General features: G+C 40.6%; 2 protein-coding genes across 2 annotated transcripts; both read left to right on the forward strand.

Moving 5' to 3' along the window:
• Window positions 1-2,062: 2,062 nt before the first annotated feature.
• Window positions 2,063-20,606, forward strand: si:ch73-40i7.2 (FYN-binding protein 1). Its single transcript, XM_034710432.1, has 16 exons — window positions 2,063-2,168; window positions 9,227-9,836; window positions 11,118-11,226; window positions 11,533-11,588; window positions 11,720-11,757; window positions 11,956-11,987; window positions 14,073-14,205; window positions 14,488-14,650; window positions 16,615-16,768; window positions 17,667-17,683; window positions 18,043-18,103; window positions 18,204-18,246; window positions 18,994-19,156; window positions 19,280-19,313; window positions 20,064-20,101; window positions 20,201-20,606. Exons 1-16 carry the CDS (start codon window positions 2,166-2,168, stop codon window positions 20,218-20,220), a joined length of 1,674 nt encoding a protein of 557 aa, XP_034566323.1. The 5' UTR covers window positions 2,063-2,165; the 3' UTR covers window positions 20,221-20,606.
• A 1,941-nt stretch (window positions 20,607-22,547) lies between these two features.
• Window positions 22,548-27,781, forward strand: pex11g (peroxisomal biogenesis factor 11 gamma). Its single transcript, XM_034710046.1, has 5 exons — window positions 22,548-22,758; window positions 24,040-24,237; window positions 24,318-24,496; window positions 25,922-25,990; window positions 26,084-27,781. The coding sequence occupies exons 1-5, from the start codon at window positions 22,696-22,698 to the stop codon at window positions 26,322-26,324; spliced, it is 750 nt and encodes a 249-aa protein (XP_034565937.1). The 5' UTR covers window positions 22,548-22,695; the 3' UTR covers window positions 26,325-27,781.
• The last annotated feature ends 131 nt before the right edge of the window (window positions 27,782-27,912 follow it).

A 27,912-nucleotide genomic window follows, 5' to 3' on the forward strand; every position in this document is an offset into this window, starting at 1 on the left:
GGACTGGACCTGATCCGGTCTTGATGTTGGGTCTTTGTTAATAATAGAACATAGAGGACGGTCTAGACCTGCTCTGTTTGGAAAGAGCCTGAGGAGAACGTTTGTTGGGATTTGGCGCTTTATAAATACAGATTGATTGATGATAAATAAAAAGTTAGATAGTGCCATCAAATCTCAGGAAGAGTGTTTTAGCTACATAAATAAATATAGTATTTTCAAATCGATAGAATAATCTTTAAATCAATACCTGGAGTCAACTTCTTTTGGAATATTTTATTTATAGTTTTTCGATTTAAAGGTGACATATCATGCAAAATGGACTTTTTAATGGCTCTCTACCTGAAATATGTGTCCCTGTCTACAAACCCCCCGAGAATGAAAAGAATCCATTCTGCCCCTGTTCTGATTTCTCCACCTTTCTGTAAATGTGTGCTGAAACCAGCCGTTTCAGACTTCCGTGTTTTTGTTACGTAACAACAATATCCGGTCTGTCACGGAGTCAGAGCTCGGAGCTTGTTCAGCCCATAGACTGTATAAAATACAACTCAACCCCTCCTCCGTTTTTCATTCCCTGCACACATGTGTGCTAACAAGGAGCTTAGGAGGGAGGCATGCTAGTTGTAGGCTGTCTTAATAAACACAAAGGTCGGTTTGACTCCCCACGTCTGCAGATTTGAAGATCTAGTGGATGACTTTTATTTATCATGGATAAGTGCTAGCGCTAGTTAGCATAGCTACATAGCTACATGTTGGTAGCTGTGTACCAAGACACACGTCGACATACTGACAAATAAAACAACAAGAAACACTAAATCTGTGACCAATCCTTCAGAAAGGTCCTGCTGCAGGCGCCTCTCCGTCAGGATCAGATTCTGGATCAGATTCAGAGGGTTGAAGTAACGCGGGTCTCTGAGCAGCCGTGTATATTCAGCCAACATGTAAACATTAGATCAACGTGCTGGAGAGCCGTGGCACATCCACTTCCTGAGGGGGCGTGGTCAGAGAGAAAACAGACTGTTCTGAAGAGGACTGAAGAAGAGGGTTTTTCAGGCAGACCAAAATCTGATTTCAAAGTGTTTTTTTGAGCATAAACTTCAAAGACATGTTTTGGGGACCTCTTAGACCAATATATGTTGATGAAAAAAGCGTGATATGTCACCTTTAACAAAGTCAAATATGTTGAAAACAGAGCACCATACAATACTAATTGAAACACACTTAATTAAACAAAAAAATGGTACTGATAAGTATCAGCAGAGAGAAAAGACTTGTTGGTTGTCTTGCCAAGGTCTTGTGTCCCCTTGAAGGGATTCTATTTCACATAATCACCTCTGCATTATCCTGGACTCTGTCCTTATTTTTAATCAGATCTTTTTTTCAAGACATCTTGAAGATTAATGTCTCTTAGAGTTGCAGTTTAAAGCAACTCTGTTTAAACTGGAAAATACAATAATTATATTGTTTTAAAGTATTAGTTTCACTTCTTTTCCTTTAGATTTTATGGTTGAAATCAAAAATAATAATTAATATAGATGTAAATGTATAAGACGGATGCTGCTTGTGACCAGTATGTTATGTTTTTCTTACTTTATATAAATTCACTACAGCTCACTGTCTCCTAAAGTCTCCTCTAAGTTTGCTCAGATTCTTCTCTTGCTCAATAAAACACAGAATATAAATGCATAACTTTGTCCTGCAGTGTTTTAATCTTATTTTTCTGTTTTGCATGTTTTATTCTCTTCTTCTCTTTTTGAATACAAGAAAGAAAAAGTTTAAACTCACTCTGCAAATGACCTCTCATAACCCCAAAACTGTGACCTTCCAGGTAAAAGTAAAAGAACCATGCAGACAGCATGCTCATGTTTCTCTCATGTTAGTCCCATGTTGTGTGCTGTCCTTGTCAGTCTCACTGTCAGTCTCACTGTCAGTCTCACTGTCAGTCTCACTGTCAGTCTCACAGTCAGTCTCACAGTCAGTCTCACTGTCAGTCTCACTGTCAGTCTCACAGTAGCCCACGTCGTTCAGCCACAGAGCATTTCCTCATTAGCTGTGAGCTCCCTGACAGAGGACATGTAGGTGTCTCTGCAGCAGCATCAGCCTGGATACTGATTCCCTGCTGGACATGGAGCTCTTTATCCATCACTGAAACATCACAGAAGACAAACATGGTAAGAGATTATTACTCACACTTTATTCTGGGAGTTTGTTTTTAAATACATCCATCAGTGTGGAGCTTCAGAGGAGCCTTCACAACTTTGACCATGTCTGTCTGACCATCGAGGTATGTATGAATAACTCGACTGCTGTGGACAGATTTAATCATAACACTGTGGGTAAAACCTCAGCGTCTGATTGATTAATACCAGAACTAATTAATTCATGTTTAAAACTTGAACCTGGATCTTAATTTTACCAGATCAGGCATTTTAAAACAGCCGACTTAAAGTTTCTGTTGTATTTGTTCAGTTATGTTTTAACTGTAAAAGAGGAAGTTCAGTTTGTGATTAATCTAAATGATCATGTGGATGAAAGAGAGTTTTATTAGGCTCAGCTATCACCTGTTAATGATTCACAGTGCGCTCTGTAACACTTCCACCTTTTCCTACCTCTAATAACTTTAAAATCACCTGCTTTTTAAGCCTTTCTGTCACAGGGAAGGATTACTGATGGGATGTTTAGTTGGTGAATTTTAAAGGAGCCGGTCTGACGGCAGGGTTTTGAATATTTATCTTGTGCAAAGAATTTGGAGCAACACAAACAAGACTGTGTTTGAAAAAATATGCAAACTGTTAGTTAAAAATCAAGTGCCTATTTCCTGAAGCGGAGTATGGCTGGTGCCTGAAGTATGATATAAGACTGGAATATTATATATTATTATATATTATATTAGCAAAACACTCAGTCACAAGTTAAACTTCACAGAGGACTAACAAGCTGCTTATTTAAAGTTTAGCGTGGAGTTAAACAGAATACATACAAACATTTAATCCCCCCTTTGCATTCATTCACTTAGAAATAATTAAAAGAATTAAAACAATACTTTTTATTGAAGCAGACTTTATCTGAAGGTCTTTATTTTGATGCCTATTCACACCGTTTTCAGCCCCAGCACACCTGCACAGCTTCACTCTGTGGTGCAGCCTTTAACACATCTGTGTTAATATGTCAGCCCACAGCAGGCAACGCACACACACACACACACACACACATGAGCGGGAACCTCCCCCGTCCTTGTGCGTGTGTGTGCGTGTGTGTGTTGTGGTGTAGAGAAGAATGCCGTTTCCTTTGTTTCTTGTAACAAGAGAGAGCGAGATGTCTGCACTGCTGAGCTGAGCTTGCAGCTTATTGGTGCAGGAGAAACGGCGGGGACTGAGTGTCTATGGTAACCGCCGCAGGATGCTAGCTGAGGCAGAGAGGTGTGTGGTTGTGAGAACTTCCTGCTCTTCTTCACAACCTCTCTCTGACGACTTTAGGTTCCCTGAAATGTAGACGGTGGAGTTTCTAATTGTTATCTTTCTGTTTTTGTTTATAGAAGAAGCAGAAGTGTTCGTTTATACTGCTGATGCTCCATTAGCAGCTTAACATGTGACATAGGCTAATCTCTGCCGCTGCACAACGTTAGCTCTTTTTTCAAATGTCTCCTTATTGGAGTTTGGTTCAGTCTTCTTGGTAAGACTGACTTAATGTAACCCCAAAATAATTTCACACAGACTCCTCCTGCAAGAAGTTATTTTACAGCATTTATCCCCCGCTGTATGACTCCTCGTTTTATTGACCTTGGCACCAGCTTCAGAAACAGTTCTTGTTTTTTTAATTGTTACAATGTTACAATGTCATTTAGCAGACGCTTTTATCCAAAGCGACGTACATACGAGAACAAGAACAACACAAGCAAAGATCTAGACAAGAGGAAACAAGATCAGTAAGAGTAACAAAGTGCTTCAAGTCCATTTGGATGCAGGTACTGCCAAGCAGTGTAAAGGCAATGCACAAAAGTAAGTAAGGAACATCTACAATGAAGCAACCAAACCATTTAAGACCTTCCATTATCATCATCAACAATTAACATCACCACAATAATGACCAAAGTACCAAGTGCTGGGTCACTCCAGACCTGAACACAGATTCCCAGAGTAGAGCAGGACAGCGCGAGTCAACTGTAGCTGGAAGACATGATCTGCCACTGGGGACAACAGTGGAGAACAGTCTAGCTAAGTGCATAGTGCTTCCTAAAGAGCTGGGTCTTTAGCTGTCTTTTGAAAGTAGAGAGGGACTCTGCAGATCAAATGGAGTTGGCCAATTCACTCCACCATTTAGGGGCAACAGAAGAGAAGAGTCCAGCTGGTGATTTTGATTTTGAGGCCTTGTGTGCTGGAAGCACTAGGCGCTTTTCAGAGGCTGAGCGTAGCGGGCGAGAAGGGCAGTAGACCTGGATGAGGGGTTCCAGGTAAACTGGAGCGGTTTTGGTTCCTGCTTTGTAAGTCATGATTAGAGTTTTGTATCTGATGTGAGCTGCAACTGGAAGCCAGTGTAGCGAAATGAGCAGGGGAGTGACATGAGCTGTCTTAGGCTGGTTGAAGACCAGACGTGCTGCTGCTGCGTTCTGGATCATTTGCAGAGGTTTAACTGTGCATGCAGGGAGGCCTGCCAGTAGAGAGTTGCAGTAGTCAATGCGTGACATTACAAGAGCCTGAACCAGGAGCTGTGTTGCGTGTTCTGTCAGGTAGGGTCTGATCCTCTTGATGTTATAGAGGGCAAAACGGCAGGACCGAGCAATCGAGGCAACATGAACCCTGAAGGTTAGCTGGTCATCGATCATGACACCTAGATTTCGGGCAGACTTAGTGGGCATGAGGTTTTGTGATCCAAACTGGATATTGATCTGTGGGTCCACAGTGGGACTGGCTGGAATGATAATAAGCTCAGTCTTGGACAGGTTGAGCTGTAGGTGACGTTCCCTCATCCATTTAGAAATGTCAGCAAGGCAGGATGAGATCCGAGCTGAGCTGAGACAGTTGTGTCGTCAGGTGGGAAAGATAGGAAAAGCTGTGTATCATCTGCATAGCAGTGATAGGAAAAGCCATGGGAGCGGATCACTGCACCAAGTGATGTGGTTGAGAACAGGAGGGGACCAAGCACTGACCCTTGAACTACCCCTGTTGATAAGCCATGCATATTGGACACTTCTCCTCTCCATGATACTCTAAAAGATCTCCCTGTGAGGAAGGACTTGAACCACTAATTGTATTTTTTTAACCGTATCTTTATTGACTCTTTATCCGATATTATGAATCAGAATCAGAATCAGAATCAGAATCAGAATCAGAATCAGCTTTATTCACCAAGTATGCTTGAACACACAAGGAATTTGACTTTAGTAAACTGTGCTCTCTTTGTACAAGACATAAGAATAATAATAAGAATAAGAACTACAATAAAAAATGAAATAAAAATATAATAAAAACATCAGCTATAAATACAAGAAACAACAAATAGGCTTGACTAATATGTACAGGCTAAAATAATATGATAAAGTGCAGTGGTGAGTTGCAGAGGTAGTTTTCACATTATAAAAATAGAAGTTAATACAAAAGATAGAAATATGGAATTCTGCTTGGAGAATTGTTGCATTGTGTATTTACATGTATATTTACAGAGAGTATTTATCTGACAGGTATGACACTGTTATGGTTTAGTGTTCATCAGAGTGACAGCCTGGGGGAAGAAGCTGTTCTTATGGCGGGTTGTTTTGGCGCACAGTGATCTGTAGCGCCTGCCGGAGGGGAGGAGTTTGAAGAATTTGTGTCCAGGGTGTGAGGGGTCAGCGGTGATGCTACCTGCCCGTTTCCTGGCCCGGGACCGGTACAAGTCCTGGATGGGGGGCAGGTCCACACCGATGATTTTTCCTGCAGTCCTTATAGTCCGTTGCAGTCTGTGTTTGTCTAGTTTGGTTGCAGAGCCAAACCAGACAGTGATGGAGGTGCACAGAACAGACTGGATGATGGAGGTGTAGAACATGATCAGCAGCTCCTGGGGCAGGTTGAACTTCCTGAGCTGACGCAGGAAGTACATCCTCTGCTGGGCCTTTTTTCTGATTGTGTCTATGTGGGAGGTCCACCTCAGGTCCCGGGAAATAGTGGATCCCAGGAACCTGAAAGAGTCCACAGTAGACACAGTTCTGTTCAGGATGGTGAGGGGGGGGGGGGCTTCTCCTGAAGTCCACTGTCATCTCTACCGTCTTGAGCGGGTTCAGCTTATGTCGCCATATTGTACAATATAAAGTTGTTTTTTTTCTATAAAAAAAACAAACATAACACCCCCTCCCACACACATTTATTTATCTCCCAGAATCTGGAAGTAAATAATTATAAATAATAATAATTACAGCAGTTTTCAGCACCTTCATCCTTTTTCTGGCCTCTACCACTCGTTTCCTGCTCTGGGATTTCATCCTGTAAAAGCTGTCCTATATCTTTACTTTTAATATAAACTCTGAATGTTTTCCAGATTCAAGGTAAGTCCTGTCAAACTTTATTTATATAGCACATTTAAAAAAAAACAACCGCAGTTGGCCAAAGTGCTGTACAAGCTTAAAAACACAATCAATAAAAACAAATAGTAACTAAAAAAGAACAGATATTAAAAACACAAGAGATAACACAAGAAAAAAGCCACAATAAATAAAAGCAAAATAAAATGTTGGATGTCTCGCTCGACAGATTTTAAAAGCCAACGCAAAGAGGTGCATTTTAAGTAAAGATTTAAAATTCTCAATGTTCTGAGCATGCCTTAAATCAGGAGGCAGACTGTTCCACGGTGTGGGAGCAGCCACCGCAAAGGCTCGGTCACCTCGAGTTTGGAGCCTTGTACATCTGAAACCACCTGGAGCGTTGACCTGAGAGCTCTGGCCGGAGCATGGAGGTGCAAACACTCACACAGGTATGATGGTGCCAGCCCATGTAAGCTTTTAAAAACCAACAGCACAATCTTAAACTGGATCCTGAAGCTGACAGGAAGCCAGTGAAGAGAAGCCAGTACAGGCGTGATGTGACCTCGTCGTCTCTTCCCAGTCTGCAGGCGTGCAGCTGCATTTTGTACCTGCTGCAGGTGACGAAGAGACGACTGATCAACACCAACATACAAAGAATTACTCTAGTCCAGGAGAGAAGTGATAAACATGAGATTCCCTCATAAGCTGCAGGTTTTTTATTATTCCCTCCGCTGTGCCATATTTTTAATCCAGCGGTTGTAGGTGCATCAGTTCTCTTCCAGTTAAAGGCCAGTGTTTGTTTTGCCTGCTGTAGAGCAACATCAATAAACATGCATTGTTTGGTTCTTAAATTAATACCAGCTGTATACAGGTGCAACAATATCACGTTGGACTTCACCTTCCTCCAGAAGTTGATGCAGCGCTTCTTATCTCATTGTACAATCACAATCAAGGCCTTCTGCTTTATCCTGTTCTAACCTGAGAGCTTTAATCCTTACTGAGATGACTAAAGGTGTCTGCTGGGACTTTTATTGCTGCAAACATGTCTTCAAAATCCCCCTGTTCAGCCCTTTGAATACATCCAAACTCTTGCATGTGTGCCACAAGCTCCGCATTTTGGAGGACTTCATGTTCAGATCTTAAATACTGATGTATTATGCATTAATGTTATACAGTCCAATTACAAGTACACTGTAAATTCAAGAGCTCTGTAACCGAACTGTATGATCTACAGCAAAGGTGTATCTATTTAAGAAAAGACCACTGTATCTTTTTTATTTAGAAACAACAACCCACAACGTGATGATTACTCTCCTAAATACAGAGCAGAGTTCCTCTCTGCTGCAGTTGTGTGCAACTCTATATGAATATAAGAAACCAGACAGGAAGTGACTCTAACCATGCAGTTTAATGGAAGATAGACACCGACGTCAATGTTGGATCACCAGCCGTACGAAGACTACTTATTTTAAAAAAAGGAGAGAGTTAGAAGAGGAGGTACGCTGAAAAATAAAGACGTTTAAGGTCTTAGTGGTGCACAGAAAAAAACACAGAAAATAAGAAATAAAACAAATGTTTTTTGTATTATTTTTGTCTTCCTTTTGCCAATTGCTTTATTACTTCTTTTGATGTGGCAATTTATTTAGTCTCTGTACTGTTTTTATTTGTTTTAAAAAAAAATGTCTAATTTTTATCTAATCTGAAAACCAATAAAAAGTCAATTCTAAAAATAAATGAATGAATAAATAAATAAATAAATAAATAAATAAGTCTGACATTGACGACATACTGCACTCCTCTTATAAAGTAGGTTACACTCAGGTGAGTTACCTGTAAGTCATGTGACTTTATGAGGTCAGCTTTGCATGATACATCCTCTTTGAAACCAAATGACCACAATAAAAACAAGCAAACAGGACGACCGTTTCAAGCAGAGAAAATCTTAATAAAAAAATCTATTTTAAGTCACACCAGAATAACTTCAGACTGTGGTTAAATCTCTTGTTAAATTTAGTCAAACTTAAAAAGACTAAATTGAGTCAGCTCCTTTGTTCAGTCATACATCTTTCCAGTGCTGACATGATTTGAGAAACAAATTTCCTCTCAACAATACTGAACATTGTGTTTATTTGCTCCAAACTACAGGGTAAGAGAGGGTTATGAGTAAGGGGGGGGGGAAGGGGAGATGGCAGAGGAGTACAAAGAATCACTAAATATTTCTTGACCTTTAAGTGGAAGATGTTTTTTTACACATGTCTGGTCCCACTTGAGTTTTCTGCCTCCTTGAAGGGAGTTTTTCTTTGTTACTGTTGCAAAGAGTGAAGTCTAAACTCACTCTTTATGTCAAACTTTGTTTATGATTCAATGTGATATGAATAAAACCTGAATCATGGATTAAAAGCCTGAAATTAATTGTTAAATATGATAAAAGAAACAGAAACATAAGTGGATGTTTGATGAGAGATAATCTGTGTAATCTGGGAGGATTCAGTCTTGCTGCTCTTGCTGCTCTCATAAGAGTTTTTTCTGCAGCCCTCTGTCAGGAGAGAATTTCAGTTCTGTAGAGATCAAAACAACCAGGAAGCTGTCGTTCTCACTTCGTAAAGATAGTGCTGGGTTTGATGAGCGGTGTGTGTTTGTGAGCGTGGGGGGTATGCCTTGCTGTGCTGCTAACTTCCTGCTTCACACACAGAGCAGCTACACCTTCAGAGCCTGTGTGTCTGTTGTTGTTGTCAGGGGGAGAGCGTCGATGTGAAGGCTCTGAGGGCCCGCTTCAACACCAAGGTCAGCACCTCGGACACCAGCAGCAGAGACAGCGGCTCCCCGAAGTCTCCAAGACCAGGGTTTGGGAAACCAACCCCACTGTTGACGGAGAACATTCTGGCCCAGCACAGACTGTCCCCCACGGTTCCCCCTCCGATGGCCAGCCCAGGCCTTGTGAGGTTCCCCAGGGCTGAACCGATGCCAGCTTCAGTCCCTCCAAGACTTGGTTTCTCCCCCAGACCGCCTTCAAATCCGGGAATGAGGGTGCCAATCCAGCCGATAGACAACAGCAATGTCAAGCAAACCGGGGCGATGCTACAGAACATGATGCTGAGGCACCAGGGGCTTCCAGGAACCAAACCAGGTCCTGCTCCCGCTCCTGCTCCTTCTCACACCTCGACTCCTCCATCGCTCGGGCACCAGTCCCGGCAAAAGAGCACAGGGGACGTGACTCCGCTGAGAAGGCACCTGCCCCCTGAAGGACTCCTGCCTGTAAAACCAAAAAGGCCCCCCCATGTCAACCTGGAGCCCTTCCTGAGGCAAAATCGAGGACCGGCCTTACCCAGCCCGAGGAAGCAGGACGGTGAGTCTCTGTCAGTTCACTCTTTCTTTCTGGAGAAGTGTTTGTTAAATCAGAGCGACTGCAAGATTTCAAATTCACATCAGGAAGCAAACAAACACTTCAGTTTCCTTCTGCTGCCATGTATCCGGATCCTGACCTGTCACAGCAGTGTACCAACGTTTGGCTGCTTCAGTTCCATACCCCTGCTCTTTTACAGGCCATCATCTTAAGGCTGAAGTGGACTCTAATACAGAGCTAAACGGAGCTTAAAAATGAGGTTACACTCACACCTTCTATGCTTTGATGAACTAGAGTGACAGCTGTGCAAAAAGGTGTGAAAATAAGGTTTACTGTTTCCTATTAACCCACAGAAATATCTTCTAATGTCATTGTGAGTTAAAACATATATTGTTAAAATTATGGCAATTACACTTATTTAAATCATTTAAATTTTAAAATCATGTGAAAATAAGGTTAATACATTTTCAAATCTAAATATTTCTCAGCTTTTTAAAAACATTTTAATTATAAAATTTTAATACAGGTTAAAATCAAAATCTTTCTCATCTTCTTAAAAACATTTTAATCATAACTTTTTGTAAAAATAAAAGTTAATACATTGTTAAATCTTAATATTTCTAAGCCTGCTTTTTCATATTTAATTAAACCATTTAATTTTCAAAATTGGTAAAAAAAAAAAAAAAAAGGAAAAGTCCATTAATTCTAAAATTTTAATATTGTTGAGCCTTTTTTCATATTTAATTCTAACTACTTTAATGTTAGATATGAAAATAATTTATTATAATTTAAAAAGAAAAAAAAGGTAATACTTTTTCAAATCTAAATATTTCTCAGCCTTTTAAAAAAAAGTACTTATTCAAACCCTTTTTAAAAAATTCTAATTTGTTTAGAAAAAGTCAATAAATTCTAAAATTTGAATATTGCTGAGCCTTATTTCATATTTAGTTTAAACTTCTTGTTTTAATTTGGTCAAAACAGTTTATTAAATAAAACAAAATAGTTAAAATTAAAAATAATTCTTTAAATCTAAATATTGCTGTTTGAAAATGTGAAAAGTGAAGTTTTGTGTTTTCTGACATTTAAGTAATCCAAAAAAAATCATCATTTCAACTCTGATAAACTACAATACACTTCATCTCTAAAGTAAAATAATAAAGATGAGTAAGATAAGTACTTTAAAGTTGAAAACTTCTGTCGTATCTTTTGTAATTTCTAGTCAAGTGGGCTCAGGTTTGTGTATTTGTGTTTTCATTATTCTCTCATTTTCTCTCATTCTCCCAGCTGGTCCTCCTCAACCAGCGGGTGGAAAGATTTCTTCGCCTGCTCTGCCTCCCATACTGCCTCAAAGATTCAACAAACCCAGCAGGCTGCCGCACCAGGCCGCCTCAGTGTGAGTGTTTCACTGGAGTTCACGGGACGCTGGATTTAAAGCGTTACAGGGATATGAAGTGTAGGGATATACACACAGAAATATACTCCCTCTTTTCCAATAGTCACATATCTCTCTAAGGAGAATAAATGATTCCACAGACTGAAACGAGTCACCTGAGATCACAAATAATCACAAATAATCTGGGCAGAATCAGAAATCAGGCGTTAAAAAGGCGAATGTTGGGTTATATTTGCCAGGTGTTTGAAAACAAGACTCCAAATCAATCATAATTTAATATAACTGAATTTATTCTTATGATTTTAGAGACATTCAGGACTTCCAGGAGACCTATGATGACATTGGAAGCTTTGAGAAGAGTGGTGAGTAAACAGTTGTATACATGCATCTACTTCCACTTTTTGAAATACTAAATTAAACTGTTCTGATTTGAGAAATCATTCCACTGCATTGAACAGAAAACAATCCTCTGATGTGTGATTTGTCTTCACAGAGACTTGGAGTGACAACAGCTCTCCCTGTTTGGACGGGGTAAGGAACAAAAACTGAAACCAACATATATTTCACAGCAAAGTGTGACTTACATCCACTTTAAGGATTTAAAACCAGGTGTCCCCTCTCGTGACATGTTACACTTCCCTAAACTCAAACTTAGAGACTTTCGCTCTCTGTGCTGCAGGAAGTCTTTCCCTGTTTTTTAAAGTGTAACGTCTTTCTTGTCGTTTGCAGGAAGACGATGAAGTGTATGAATCGATTGATGAGTGAGTATAATTATCCTTCCTTCAGTGTTAAACTCTGCAGCACGCTGACCGCTCCACAGGCTATAAGTAGAGAGTGGCTGCAGCTGCGTGAGCCTGAGGCGAGACTCTGCTCACATTACTTGTTGCTGCTGATGTTATTTTTTGCTCCCACGGTTCAGAAAAGTGAAGCAGCTGCAGTGACCACTTCCACTGCAGCCGCTGTTGCTACGTGATGGTGGAAATAATCTGATGTCTTGTTTATTTATTGAATGAAAATTGTCTGAAAGTGTAGAAACACTCAGGTAAAAAAATACTGACAGGCGGATTGGTGAGGAGGGAGCTGAGCGTGAAGGCAAAGCTTTTCATTTACCAGTCGGTCTACGTTCCAACCCTCACCTGGGGTCATGAGCTCTGCTGGGGTCTGCCTTAGAGACACGGTTAGGAGCTCGGACATCCGGAGAGAGCTTGGAGTAGAGCCGCTGCTCCTTAGAATCAAAAGGAGTCAGCTTAGGTAGCTCAGGCATTTGATGAGGACGCCTCCCTTTACAGGGGTTCAGGGCATGTCCACCTGGGAGAAGGCCTCAGAGTAGACCCAGAGCGAATTAAAGGGATTATATCTTCAACCTGGTCTGGGAACACCTGAAGGATTCCCCAGGAGGAGCTGGGTCTGAGTGCTGAACCTATCTGACCAGGGTTGTGGAGTTCCCTCTCCCCCTCCTCCTCACCCGTCCTGAGTGGAAGGTGCTCTTCCTGTTGTCCTCTGAGGTCGATAAGAAGCTTCTTGGTCTTTCTGATGTGAAGTGACGGATTATTAACTTCACACCGTTTGATTAGTTTGCAGATCTTGTCTCTGTTGGCGGTTTTGTCACCTTTCGAGATGAGTTCCACCATCGCTGTGTCGTCTGGATATGTTATGATTGTGTTTGTGGATGTGAAGTCATGTGATATGTAACTAACTAAAAAACAGACTGACTGACGAACTAAAAAACTAATGAACTAACTGACGAACTATCGAACGAATGACGAACTATCGAACGGATTAACTGACGAACTATCAAACGGACTAACTGACGAAGTGAAGAACTAACAAACGGACTAACTGACGAACTATCGAACGGACTAACTGACGAACTATCGAACGGACTAACTGAAGAACTAACTGACGAAGTGAAGAACTGATGAACTGACTCACAAACTAACAGACGAACTAACTGACGAACTAACAGACGAACTAAAGGACCAACTAATGGATGAACTAACCAACTGATGAAATAACGAACTGACAAACTAACGAATTAACTGACGAACTAACAGACGAACTAACAGACGAACTAACTGACAGACTAATGGATGAACTAACCAACTGATGAAATAACAAACTGACAAACTAACGAACTAACAGACAAACTAACAGACAAACTAACAGACAAACTAACTAACGAACTCACTGACGAACTAACAGACAAACTAAGGGACAAACTAACAGACAAACTAACAGACGAACTAAGGGACAAACTAACCAACTGATGAAATAACGAACTGACAAACTAATGAACTAACTGACGAACTAACAGACAAATTAATTGACAAACTAATGGACGAACTAACTGACAAACTAACTGACGAACTAACTTGCGAATTAACGGATGAACTAACGGACAAACTAACTAACAAACTTACGGACCAACTGACTGACAGACTTTCTAACTAAATAACAAACTTACTAACAAATAAACCAAAGACCTAACGAACTGACTAATTCACTAACAAACTAATTACCTGACAAACTAAAGAATTAACTGACAAACTTTCTAAACTAAATAACTAACTAATTCACAAACAGACAAACAAACTGACTATGTAACGTACAAACTGACTGACTCTCTGTCTCACTAAGTAACGTACAAACTAATGAACTAACAAACTAATGAACTAACAAACTAATGAACTAAGGAACTAACCTACAAACAGATCTTTATTTCAGGCCCATAAATGCCCCCCTTCCTCCATTATGGCCTGCTGTAGTCAGCCCCCCACTACAGTGCCCTTTGTCTAAATGCCCTAATCTCTTCCTTTATTTGCTCCCCTGTATGTTTTGTTCTGCAGGGACCAGGTGGAGGTAAATCGGGTGAACGCTGAGAAGAAAAACAAAAAAGAAGCAAAGAGGCAACAAGAGCTGGAGAAGAAGGAGAAGATAGAGCGTCGGAAAAAAGAAAACGAGTTAAAGAAGAACTTTCAGGTAAAAATCAAACCCTGAAACTCTGAAGTCTGACTCTGTTAGAACATCAAATAGAATCTGTTTCATGTGAAGTTGAAAGAATGACTTGGGACCATGAGTTTTTAATGTCAGTCAAATTTTGAGTTATGTTCAAAGTAGAGTTTTTCTTTTTGACTCAAGCTTGCAGTTTAGCATTTTGCACATCACAAAGCGTTGAGGTTTTTCCTGTCTGCTCGTTGCGTCTGAATCCGGTTCATTTTTGTTGTGTCGACTCTCAGAGCTCTGTTTCTCTCTCTTCTGTAGTTACAAGGTGAGGTGGAGGTTCTTCACACAGCCAGGGTCAGACACGACTGGAGCGGGGGAGGAAAACTGGACCTCAGTGTCAGACAAGGGGAGAGCGTGGAGATAATCCGAGTGAAGAATAACCCGGGAGGCAAATGGTTGGCTCGCTCCATGAACGGAACCTGTGAGTTTAATCTTCCATTATTATTAAGAGAAACCCTTCCAGTCTGAACCTCCTCTGTGCTTCAGTTTGGGTCGTGCATGTTGTGACAATAATGTGCCTTTAAAAGTAGAAGTTTAAGGTCTTAGTTTACAGGGTGACAGGCAGGTTTAGGATTTCAGGTTGTTGCCCAGTTCCGTTGACATCCAAGGGCACTCGTGTGTGTGGGAAGAGGTTTATCACCACAGGTTTCTATTCCACTGTAATGCCGTGCATGTTGCAGTTTGCACAGTAATACTTGTAAATCATGAAACCAGTGATATGCTCTTTAACTCAAAACAACAAAATCTCAGATTTCTGGTTTTGTCAATAGTCTTCAAGTTTAAGCGCCAACTTCCTGTAAGCAAGGTGTGTGTTTGCTTTTGGCTTTAAGAGAACAAAGTGGAGTCTAGGTCTTCAGATCTTCACATGCATATTTTTCTGGTGCTGGCTTTCTGAAAGTCTGTGCTCTAACATGTCTCTGAGTTCATTATGTGTGTGTGGATGTATCTTTATATGCAGATGATATTCAACTCAGTCGGTGAAACCAAAAAGTCCTGGTGTTCTGATCTCTTCCAAACTTTCACACTCTGTCTTAAATACTTGATTGGTACTCTTTGTAGCTTATGAATGTTATGTATGCAGTTAAACCAGACATTAAGTCCCTATTGAAGAAAGTCATGAACAGATTTAAGACACTGAATGTCAAGAAGCAGACCAGACCAGCAGAACACCCGCTATCAAGCTGAGATCAATTAAAGTAATTACAGATGAAGTTTGTCTAAAGTCACTTTAATGAACCAGAATATAGAAAAAAGTGCATGTCCTGGTTTAAATAATTGGATTAAAGCAGCTAGAAAAAGTCAGTGTTGACTTCTTGTTCACACCAGCGGAGTGAACAAAGGCTTCCTTGATGAAAATCTTGTGTTTGAACCATGTGTCCCGCTCTTTTTGAGCCTCTCTTTTTGAATTTTGGGTCTTAGGCCCTCCTCCTTCCTTCTGTCACAGCGGTGCCCTCATGTCTGAAAGCAACCATGCTGAAGGGCCCTCTTTGATTCCTCTGTAGTGGATAAAACATTACAAACTGCCTTCTCTGGTGCTCTTTCAGTGGGAAACACATAAAAGTTGTTCTTGTAGATGCCCTTCCAGTGGATAACACGCAAAAAAAAATACCCTCTTTATGTCCTTACAGTCAATAAACTGTTAAAAAGTGCACTCTAGGTTCCTTACCAGTGGATTGAATGGATAAAAGTGCCCTTTGGATGCCCCTCCAGTGGATTAAATGTTAAGAAATAGTGCCCTCTGGATGCCCTTCCAGTAAACTTCAGGTAAAAAAGGCGCTTTAGTTGCCACTATAGTGAGAAAAAGTGTCTTCTGGATGCTCTTGTAGTTCATTATGTTACGTTCATCATCTAATACAATAAACAACATAGAAATATATCAATAATTTTGTGATTTCCTTTAACATTATTCAATTTCCCCCACAATTAGTCACACAAATATTCACTACAATACAAGAATTAAGTGTTAGATGACCGCCCTCTTGTTACCTCTGCATCAACACATTTAAATGAACCCTAAACTGTGAGTACCAGGGGTTTGAAGGGAGGTGCCCCCTTTTTTGGTTTTCGCCCCTGACCCCCAAACAGCCCGAACCCCTGTTCAGTCAGATTTGCATGGATCAGGGTCAAAATGTGCTGCTTGAGTCAACCAGGGCATAGAGTCTGACTTTAGCCCATTAAGCTAACTGGTACTGTAGCATGGTTACGTCTTATGGTACGCTGTAAACTATAAAACATTTGAATGACTGTTTGACTAACCATCAGGATGTAACAAATGTAAATGCTTTTTCTGTTTTTCTTTTGAGACATTCAGACACTTTAAATGATTCTAATCACTCTGCATCTTTTTAATGCTAACACATGTATGGATGCTGTGTTGCCTTGCAGACGGCTACATCAGTAACTCATGTGTGGACGTTGACTATGAAGCGGTGAAGCGCAAGTTGCTCGGGGCCAGAAAACCAGAAACATCAACGTTGCCTCCACCACCTCCAGACCCCCCAATGCAGATGTTACATCTGGAGTCAAATAACAGAGACAGGTATATCCAAATCACGTTAATCACACTGTTTTCAAAGTCTTAAAACTCTCAAGCTAACTTTTCCCACAGTTTTTATAGTTGTTTTTAGCCTATCAGTGTGTAACAGGCAGAGTCTAGTTAATGTAATTCTGCTGCAGTACCAGGCAGCGCCACAAGGGGGTGACACTTTCCGTTTTGGTCCCATTATACAGACTAGTTGCTACTTTCTGAGACAGTAGTTGTTGTTACGTTCTGACCATAGACTGTATAAATAATGGACGTAGTATCCGTGACTTCACCCATCTGTTCCTGAGCGCTGTTTTGAAGCCAATCGGCGGCGGCAGCCATATTGGAAATGCAGAACTCAACCAGTCAAAGTGTGATGTAAAGAGGCGGAGTTTGAGCCTCCTAGCCAACAGCTATGTGTTCCCGTGATGTAGAGCCAAGCCGTTTTTTGAACCAGGCTGTAAACATGTTTTTTAATGCTGTAAAGACCCTCTTCTTTGAATTGGTGTGTATGTGGTTTTCCGATGTTTCTGCAGCCAGCCTCTAGTGGACGCTTGATGAACTGTAGTTTTTAACACTTGGTTCTGACAGAAAGAGGACTTTCATGTAGTGACGAGTTGGTGTTAGCTGTGCCTATGTTCTATGTTCATGTATGATTTATGAATGTAATGCCGTGGAGACCTGGCATTATAAGATTGACTGTTAAGTTCTGTTTAATAAACTGCCGTGTCATCTTCAAGCTTTCTGATGCTAACTCAATAGCTTGGGTTGACTGCTAACTGCTAAGACCGCTAGCTCTCTCCACCTAGTGGTTAGCTTCTCTGTGATTCACCTATAAACTTTGAATATTATTGATTTTCAACCAGTTGTTTCACCTCAACTAATACTTTGCTTTGTTCCCTTTAATCTGCAGCCCAGGTGAAGATGATGGTAAGTAACAGCTCATATTCCCCTGTCCCTGCTGTAACAAAAAATCATCCTCAAATGTGGAATCAATGAAGATTATCTGATATTATCTTATCAATGCTCTTAAACAACCAGGAGGGGGCGGTGTTATAACAAAACTTAACATTATTAAATGTACATATGAAAGGACAGAGTGGTTCTCTTAGCTGCTTAGTGTTGCAAAGTGTTTGTTATGTAAGTTTTTTTTATTCATTTTAAGATCATAATTTTTGTACATTTTAAAGTGTTAGAGTCTGAATGCCTGAAACTATAATATTACATTTTACATTGTAACATAATTTTTCAAGCCCAAGCTTCATTTTTTTTTTCTCTTTCTTCCATAGATGACTACGATGATGTTCAACCAATATCTGAGGATTTCCCTCCACCTCCACCTGAAATCAGGTATCCTCCTCTTACATCAGGGTCACTGAGAGAGCACATGTCATGAAAGCTTTATTTTAATACTTCTTGATGAATTGTTGTATCTTTGTTGGTTTTTCAGTATCGATCCTCGAGTGTTGAAGGAGTTGAAAAAGAAATTCAGGGTTAGTAATTTTCACTCTGTCACACCGGATTATTAGGTTTAATTTGCAGAAGACGAGAGGCTTTGGAAAAGTGATGAGACTAAATATTTATTATGTTTCTGAAACATTTGAGTACAAAATTTAAAAACTGGAGTAAATAGTGTTTCTTTGGAGAACTATACCGACTGCATATGTACAGTCACTGAGTTTTTTCATAAATTTAAAAAAAAAAAAATGTGTGCAGCATTTTATGATTTTATTTTAGTGTTCATTATATATTTCATATTTATGTATTTTTATATTTGATATATTTTTGTATATGTTTATATTTGTTTATAATTTCATATTTGGATATTTTGGTATTTTCTATTTTTGTATATATATTTATATATGTTGATGTTTTCATATATTATTATATTTTCACATTTGTATATATTTTATATTTATATTTTATTATATTTATATATTTTAAATGATTTACATTTTTTAATATATATGTTTTAAATATTTTATATTTCTAATTTTTTAAATCTTTTTGTTCCAACATTGTTTACTTTTTGTTTAATTGTCTTCCTAACATTTCTCTTTATTGTCTTTTAATTGTTCCTTATATGTAAAGCACTTTGTACCCTGTTTTCAAAAGTGCTATATTAATAAAGATGATTATTATTATTATTATTATTATTATTATTATTAAAAGGTCAGTTTAAAGCCTGTTCTTAAATCCAGAGGATGTTAAAGAAGGATCTCTGATTCTGTTGTTTTCAGTATGAAGGGACTCTGATGGTGCTGCACACCATGATGGTGGATCCTAACGCAGTCATCAAGAAACCAGGAGCTAATTATCTAACTGTGAATCATGGTGAAGTCCTGGACGTCATCCAGCTCACCAACAACAAGAAAGCTCTTTGTCGTAACCAGCAGGGAAAATGTAAGTTAACCCTTCACATCCTGTTTGAGTGTATGTTAAACTTTATCACCTGACGGACTAATCAGTGAACTCTCCCTGCTTTCTGTTTGTTTCTCATGAATCTCTTTCTGTCACCTCTCACAGTCGGTTATGTGTCCAGATCTCTTCTTCTTCCACTGTAAGTTAATCACATTTTTAATAACTGTCTTTGCCACAAACATAATTTCTTTACTTTAATAAAAGAAGATAGAAACACGTCTGTTATTCTCATGATGAAAAGCAATAAAAAAACAACAGTGAGGACTCATAATGGGTCTCTGTTAGAGCGTGGTCCACACCTGAAGCTGCTTCTTACTGCCAGAAATCTTCAAGACTGATCCTGTAAATAAATTATAATTATAATATCCATCCATCCATTATCTTGACCGCTTATCCCGTTAGGGGTCACGGGGGGCTGGAGCCTATCCCAGCTGGCTTCGGGCGGAAGGCAGGGTACACACTGGACAGGTCGCCAACCTATCACAGGGCTAACACAGAGAGACAGACAACCATTCATGCACACACTCACACCTACGGGCAATTTGGAGTGATCAGTCAACCTGAGCATGTGCCACACAGAAAGGCACCCGCCCGGCCGGGGATTCAAACCAGGAACCTTCTAGCTGTATAATTATAAAATTAAAAATTAAAAAAATTACTAATTCACATAAAAGTGAGTCTTAAGAAGAGATTTAAAGGATGTCACCAAACCTGCAAAGTCGTTCCAAAGACGAGAAGCTCAGATGGAGAAAGCTTGATCCCCTTTGGATTTAAGTCTTGACTTTGGAACGACCAGAAGTGCCCAACCTGAGGATCTAAATATATCATTTTGCTTTGTATAATAAGTCTTAGGTTGAAATCGTATTAAAGTAATCTCTTTTCTTTCCAGGGAGGGAGACATATATGATGATGTTGACTACGGAACCGGTGAGTTCTCTTTTGATCTTCATGTTCTGGGATTAATGTGAGTTTGTATTTCTTGTAGATCTGACTTCATGTGAAAAATGTTTTTTCTTTGTATTCCAGATATCTACGACAACGACTGAACATCACCAACTATTCAAACATGCTAGATTATAACACACTCAAACTAAAGAGAAGAAGACACAGATTAAAAAAGCAAACTATATACAATCATTAAATCAAACTTAAGCTACATCAATCTGTTCAATCGGTGCACTCTTTGTGTTATTGGACTTCACCGGTTGCATTTGATTCAACAGGATTTAACACAGTCTGTGCCACATGATGTATTAACTACTCACACACAAACTTTTAAAACAAGTCTTAAACACAGACGTGCCCCAAACTGAAAATATCAAACTCGTCATAATAAGATTGTCCTGTATAGAATATGAACACACTATTACTTCAGCTTTGTGTATAGATGGCCTCTGAGATAATGTAAAATAAATGAATGAACTTTTTCTGGTTGTTGTGTCTGAGAGTTTTATTTTATTTCAGAGAGGGATGTCAACATTTGTGAAACTTAATTAAAGAAAATGTAAAGTTTTAGGTTTCATTATTTGACTCCTTGCCGTAGACTCAGCCTGCTGCTGTGGACGTGCCAGAATCCAGCTGCTACAACTACTACTATCCGTCTCCCCACTATCATCTCTCTCTCTCTTCATCTCCCTCTATCCCTCTCTCCAACACGGTCTCAGCAGATGTGTGTCTAACATGAGTCTGGTCCTGCTGGAGGTTTCTGCCTGTTCAAGGAAGTTTGTCCTTGCCACTGTAACTTGCTAAATGCTGCAAAGTGCTCTGCTCATGGTGGATTAAGATGAGATCAGACTGAGTCCTGTCTGGAAGATAAGATCCAGTCCCATCTAACAGACATCCCATCTTCCATCGACCCCTCATGAGACATCTAAAAAGATTTGTTGTACCTTAAGTCTCTAAAAGTAGTATGGGAGGTTGAACCTCTAACCATCAGGCCCCTCTCCTTTGGAATCATCTACCAGTCAGTGTCCAGGAGGCAGACACCCTCTCTACTTTTAAGAGTAGGCTTCAAACTTTCCTTTTTGATAAAGCTTATAGTTAGAGCTGGATCAGGCTTAGACTGCCAGGAGAACTGGATCCTGTCTCTCCCCCTCTCTCCTCTCTCTGCCTGTCACTCACTTTAACTCTTCCTGTCCCATTAAAGTTACTAACCACAGACCTTTCTGGATACCCTGAGCTCCCTTGTCTCGTAGGTTCCTGCTACAACTACTACTATCCATCTCCCTCTATCTCTCTCTTCATCTCCCTCTATCCCTCTTTCCAACACGGTCTCAGCAGATGTGTGTCTAACATGAGTCTGGTCCTGCTGGAGGTTTCTGCCTGTTAAAGGAAGTTTGTCCTTGCCACTGTAACTTGCTAAATGCTGCAAAGTGCTCTGCTCATGGTGGATTAAGATGAGATCAGACTGAGTCCTGTCTGTAAAATGGGACTGGGTCTTATCCTGTCTTGATGTTGGGTCTTTGTTAATAATAGAACACAGAGTACGGTCTAGACCTGCTCTGTTTAGATTGATTGATTGACAAAAGGAAACATTGCTTTAAGAAATGTACGTTTTTATTTTTCTCCCCAAGCCGTGAATAGAAACCGTCCTCTCTGTGAATAGTACCTTGACATATGCAATGTCCTGGATTTCAGGATCTGCAGACAGCGATTAAAACAACACAGAAGATCCCTGGTACACATTATATAAACATCATTGACAGCACTACCCGTAGGTAGATTTTGTTTACAGTGAGTCAGCCTCCATATAACATCAACACAACAAACAGCACAGGACAACACATGACAAACAAAGTGACAAAGTGCTTCATGCTTAAGAAGTAACCCTTAATAAGAACGATAAAGACAGGAAATGAGCAATCAATAAGAGCAAAATCAATAAAACAAGAAAGAAATAAAATCAATGATTGGTCAATAAAAACAAGAGGAAAAGAAAGAAAGAAAGAGCCACCAGTGCATGCCAACGTCCATTGAGGCAGCATTTTGGCTTCACTTCTTTTAACAGATGGCGCACGGTCCATTCTTTTATACAGTCTGTGGTAGAAACAAGTATACAGTACTCACATCTGTAAATAACTAAACTTTTCTATCTTGATGTAATAAACATTAGTAAAAACAACAATAATTATATAAAGTTTTACATTTATGAACAAGACTGCAACATATATGGCTACATAGAACTCAAAATATGACTTTTTATTAAGACTTTATGTTTGTTTTGAAGTCTACAATATCAGCAAGCATTATTTACTTTGAAATTATTGTAATAAATACAATAAATTCCTATCTACTCGCCCAACAGAGGCTATTTTTCTAACAAATTTTCACCCCAGTCTCTGAGAGCAGGGAGAGTTCGATGTAATCTGTGATCGTCTACCCGAGTCTGTTTCTACTACTTCCGGTTTCAAAGTCCAGCTGAGCGCTGGGAGTGATAACACCTCACCGTTAGAGATGTTTCTGCAGGAGCTCCTCAGGTCAGGGTTTACTTGTTGTTCCACGCTGTGAGAGATCTCGGAGACATGCAGCAGTCCGTGGAGGCTTTGGTGCGCGTGCTGGAGACATACAGAGGGAGAGATAAGATTGTAAGTGCGCCTGTTGTCTTTATTATGAGGACAAATAAACACCTAACTGTTCTTCAAATACTCCAGAGCAGATCTACACCGTACTCTATGTTCTATTATTAACAAAGACCCAACATCAAGACCGGATCAGATCCAGTCCCATCTTACAGACAGGACTCAGTCTGATCTCATCTTAATCCACCATGAGCAGAGCACTTTGCAGCATTTAGCAAGTTACAGTGGCAAGGACAAACTTCCTTTAACACGCAGAAACCTCCAGCAGGACCAGACTCATGTTAGACACACATCTGCTGAGACCGTGTTGGAGAGAGGGATAGAGGGAGATGAAGAGAGAGAGAGAGAGAGATGACAGTGGGGAGACAGATAGTAGTAGTTGTAGCAGGAACCTACGAGACAAGGGAGCTCAGGGACTCCAGGAAGATCTATGGTTAGTAACTTTAATGGGACAGGAAGAGTTAAAGTGAGAGACAGGATCCAGTTCTCCTGGCAGTCCAAGCCTGATCCAGCTCTAACTATAAGCTTTATCAAAAAGGAAAGTTTGAAGCCTACTCTTAAAAGTAGAGAGGGTGTCTGCCTCCCGGACCCTGACTGGTAGATGATTCCAAAGGAGAGGTGCCTGATGGTTGGAGGTTTGACCTCCCATACTACTTTTAGAGATTTAAGGTACAACAAGCCTTTTTAGTTGTCTCATGAGGGGTCAATGGAAGATGGGATGTCTGTTAGATAGGACTGGATCTTATCTTCCAGACAGGACTCAGTCTGATCTCATCTTAATCCACCATGAGCAGAGCACTTTGCAGCATTTAGCAAGTTACAGTGGCAAGGACAAACTTCCTTTAACAGGCAGAAACCTCCAGCAGGACCAGACTCATGTTAGACACACATCTGCTGAGACTGAATATGGTATCAATTTGTTTACAGAAGTGGTGTTCTTTCTTCAAGAGATAGTTATAGGGAGTACTTTCCTTTATTTCAGACACATAGATCCACATCAACACAAAAAGTAATAATACATGAACGACAATAATAAATACATTACAGTCCAATAGCAACAAGGTTCACATGTTCACCGGGATTAGAACACACAAAAAATTGTTCCAGTGTGTCTGAAAACAAGAAAATAAAATCTTGTGTTATTTAATTTGAGTTGAGTGAGCTCTCTTAGGCGAGCAGTATAAAGAGTACACATTTGTGCACATTGTAAATCTACCTGCATACAAGAGGGAAACGTCTCCACTGTGTCCTAACAGGTGAGTTCCTCCTGCATGTTTCTCTCCACAGATCCGGACGATGTGTTACGGCTCTCAGCTGGTCGGAGGAGCTCTCTCCCGTAAAGCAGAAGCAAACCTCCCGTCCCAGGAGCTCGGGAAGAGTCTGCTGCTGTTCTCTGCTCAGCTCAGCCACTGCAGGATGGTGCTGAGGCTGTTCGATGATCTCTCCATGCTGGCTTACTCTCACAGCTATGGGTTCGGAGGCAGGGTGAGGAACACAACACCTATCATTCTTTAAAACTCAGTATGTCCTCTGCAGCGTTAATGTGTGTTGTTGCTCTTTTAAAGGAAGAGGATGCAGGCGTGCGCTGGATCTCAGTGTTGACCAACGTGGCCGATCAGCTGTATTACCCGTGTGAGCACATCGCGTGGGCAGCAGACGCCGAGCTCATCAAAGTGAAGTCTGATAAGTGGTGGCTGCTCTGCACGGGGCTGTGGGGAACGTCCCTGCTGCTGGGAATACTCAGGTCAGAGGTCATCTGTCTGCACATCACACATTATCATGTCACATATCTGATGATTCAGTAACTGGATGATAAAAATAACTGACAATTTTAAAGGAGCAATACGTAACACTCACTTGCAGAAGTTACAAACTGAGTGTAACAGATATTTTCCTCCTACCTTATCCTTTGAACTCTTGGACTTTTCAATCAATCTTTATTTATAAAGCACCAAATCACAACAAAAGTCATCCTCAGACTCTCTCCAAACAAAGCAGGTCTAGACCGTACTCTATGTTCTATTATTAACAAAGACCCAACATCAAGACTGGATCAGATCCAGTCCCATCTTACAGACAGGACTCAGTCTGATCTCATCTTAATCCACCAAGAGCAGAGCACTTTGCAGCATTTAGCAAGTTACAGTGGCAAGGACAAACTTCCTTTAACAGGCAGAAACCTCCAGCAGGACCAGACTCATGTTAGACACACATCTGCTGAGACCGTGTTGGAGAGAGGGATAGAGGGAGATGAAGAGAGAGAGAGATGATAGTGGGGAGACGGATAGTAGTAGTTATAGAGGCTGGAAGGACAAACTTCCTTGAACAGGCAGAAACCTCCAGCAGGACCAGACTCATGTTAGACACATCTGCTGAGGCTGAGTTGGAGAGAGGGATAGAGGGAGATGGAGAGAGAGATGGATAGTAGTAGTTGTAGCAGCTGGAAGGACAGGTTTCCTTTTACAGGCAGAAACCTTGAGCAGGACCAGACTCATCTGCAGAGACCTATCATGTTGGAGAGAGGGATAGAGGGAGATGAAGAGAGAGAGAAAGAGAGATGATAGTGGGGAGACGGATAGTAGTAGTTGTAGCAGCTGGAGTCTGGCACGTCCACAGCAGCAGAGATCCAGAGGAACCTACGAGACAGGGGAGCTCAGGGACTCCAGAAAGGTCTATGGTTAGTAACTTTAATGGGACAGGAAGAGTTAAAGTAAGAGACAGGCAGAGAGAGGAGAGAGAGGGAATCAGGATCCCAAGTTACAGTGGCAAGGACAAACTTCCTTTAACAGGCAGAAACCTCCAGCAGGACCAGACTCATGTTAGACACACATCTGCTGAGACCGTGTTGGAGAGAGGGATAGAGATATTGGGGCCATTTTGCTTTTTCTTGATGAGACAGGAAGTGGAGAGTCAGGAATAACATGCAGCAAAGGAACATGGAGTCCAGGAGTCATCCCAGTGATCCCTGAGAAGAAGACTGAAGCCTTTGTATGCAGTTAATCACTGGCTTCTGCAAGAACACTATAGAATAAATAAAACCATTATCCTTTAAGTAGATCAAATAAATCATAAAGAATAAATAAAGTGTGTGAAATTAACCTCTTGCAGCAAAAGGCCACAAAGCAGCTTCTGTCCCACTTGAACTGCTTCTGATTCTTGTGCTCTTCAGGTCTCTGCGAGTTCTGCTGCTGCTGAAGAAGAAGCTGAAGAAGCATGGGAGGGATGGAGGAGGAAGCAGGTGATGTATTTACAGGTTTTAATCACTCTCTCTCTCTGCAGAACATTTAGAAACCTTAAAACTGATTGTCATGATTGTGTTTCCATCCTGCAGTCGCTCTCAGCTGCGCAGACAGATGCGAGGGGAGCTGCTCTCAGTCCTCAGCAGCATGGCCGACCTCAGTAACGCCGTTCATTGGATGCCGCCCGGCTTCCTGTGGGCTGGGCGGTTCCCCAGCTGGCTGGTGGGGCTGATGGGTACCGTGTCGTCTGTGGTCGGGCTGATCCAGATGAGCAGCGGTGGCAGCAGTGATGAGACGGACAGTGTGCAGACTTTACATCACAGTGAGGAGTAGTGAGGGGGTTTGATGGGCGCTGATGGAGGAAGATTCTGAGTAAAAGGATGTGAATGTGGTCAGACTTCACTTGGATCATCTGTGGGAATCAAATTTGATCTTCTACTAATAAAAAAAGAACAATCACAGGGTGTACAATCCCAAATCAATGAAAAACTCCTTACACTTACAAATTCAAGAGCTGAATCTGAAGGCGAAACATCCTCACTTCTCCTAGATTATCTGAAAGTAATGACTTTATTTTTGTGTTTAGACGTTCAGTAGTAAGATGCAAAAATGATCCATGAGATTAGTCCTTCAAATGTTATCATGTATTAAATGGTGATGATTTTTCTCAGCCATCTTTGGTAGAAATGTTTCTCAGACATTAAGTTTCTTACGTTGCATTCATGGACAGTGTTTGCAGAAAGTGGAAGTTTGGTGCAGCCAGAGCTACTCGTTTGCCTGAAGAGCACAAGACTGCTTACTGTGTGTATCTTTGTTTTCAATATGCAAAGCAGTCTGAGTCCTGTACCTGTTGATCCTTCCACAGAGTGTTATTCTTAACTCCAGGTTAGAGCTAAGAGGAGGCTCTTGAGCTCTACATGTTTGATCTCATGAGGAGGTCAGTGCACAAGACACTAAGTTTGAGGAGTATTGTATAGAAATTGAAGCTTAGTGGTGATTTTAAGAGGAGCACAACAGCAGTGGACTGACTGGGTAATTATTGCCTTAAATGCACACTCCATAACCGACTTTTCAAGAAACGTACTTTTTTTTTGTATTAATCCCCAGGGGGGAAATTCAATTTTTTCACTCGTGTTGTTTTTTTTTTGGTCATGGGGACGGCACTAGCTCAGTCCATAGGGACCTGGCTTGGGAACCAAAGGGTCGCCGGTTTGAGTCCCAGTATGGATGAAGTTTGGCAAGTGGACTGGTGGTTGGAGAGGTGCTGGTTCACTTGCCTGGGCACTGCCGAGGTGCCCTTGAGCAAGGCACCGAACCCCCAACAGCTTGGGGTGAGCTGGTTGATGGCAGTATCCTCACTCTGACATCTCTTCCAAAGTGCATGTCCACTGCATGTGTGTGCATGATTGTATGTATACACACCAAAAAACTGTGCGTGTAGCATGACCCAAAAAAAAACAACAGGAGTGAAAAAATTTAATTAATAAAAGTAAGTTTCTTCTTCTTCAATCTTGCATTTTAACACAAAGTGATTCATTAACTGTAAATGAATTGCAATACTTTTTTAACATGATACTTGAATTCTAATGTTTGAAGATGAACTTGGTGTATGTTTAAAGAATGTATTATCTTAAAGCTGCACTACATCATGTAGTTTCACTCTGTTTCCTCTGCTGTTATGCTGAATTGACATATTTCATACAGATCAGCTCATAAACAGCAATGTTTTATATGAAATCTCGTTTGTTTCTCTCTATATGTTCATGAAGCTGCTTTGAATTTAAACTGAATTGTATGTAAAAATGTCATCATTGATTATAAACATGATTTTTTAAAGCAAATTGTGTCACCTTCCTTTTTTCGGATTGTTATCGACGTTTGATTGAGCGGGTCTGGATGCCTGCAAATGACGTGTTTTAAA

Source organism: Notolabrus celidotus, chromosome 2 (assembly GCF_009762535.1).
Source record: "Notolabrus celidotus isolate fNotCel1 chromosome 2, fNotCel1.pri, whole genome shotgun sequence".
NCBI lineage: Eukaryota > Metazoa > Chordata > Actinopteri > Labriformes > Labridae > Notolabrus > Notolabrus celidotus.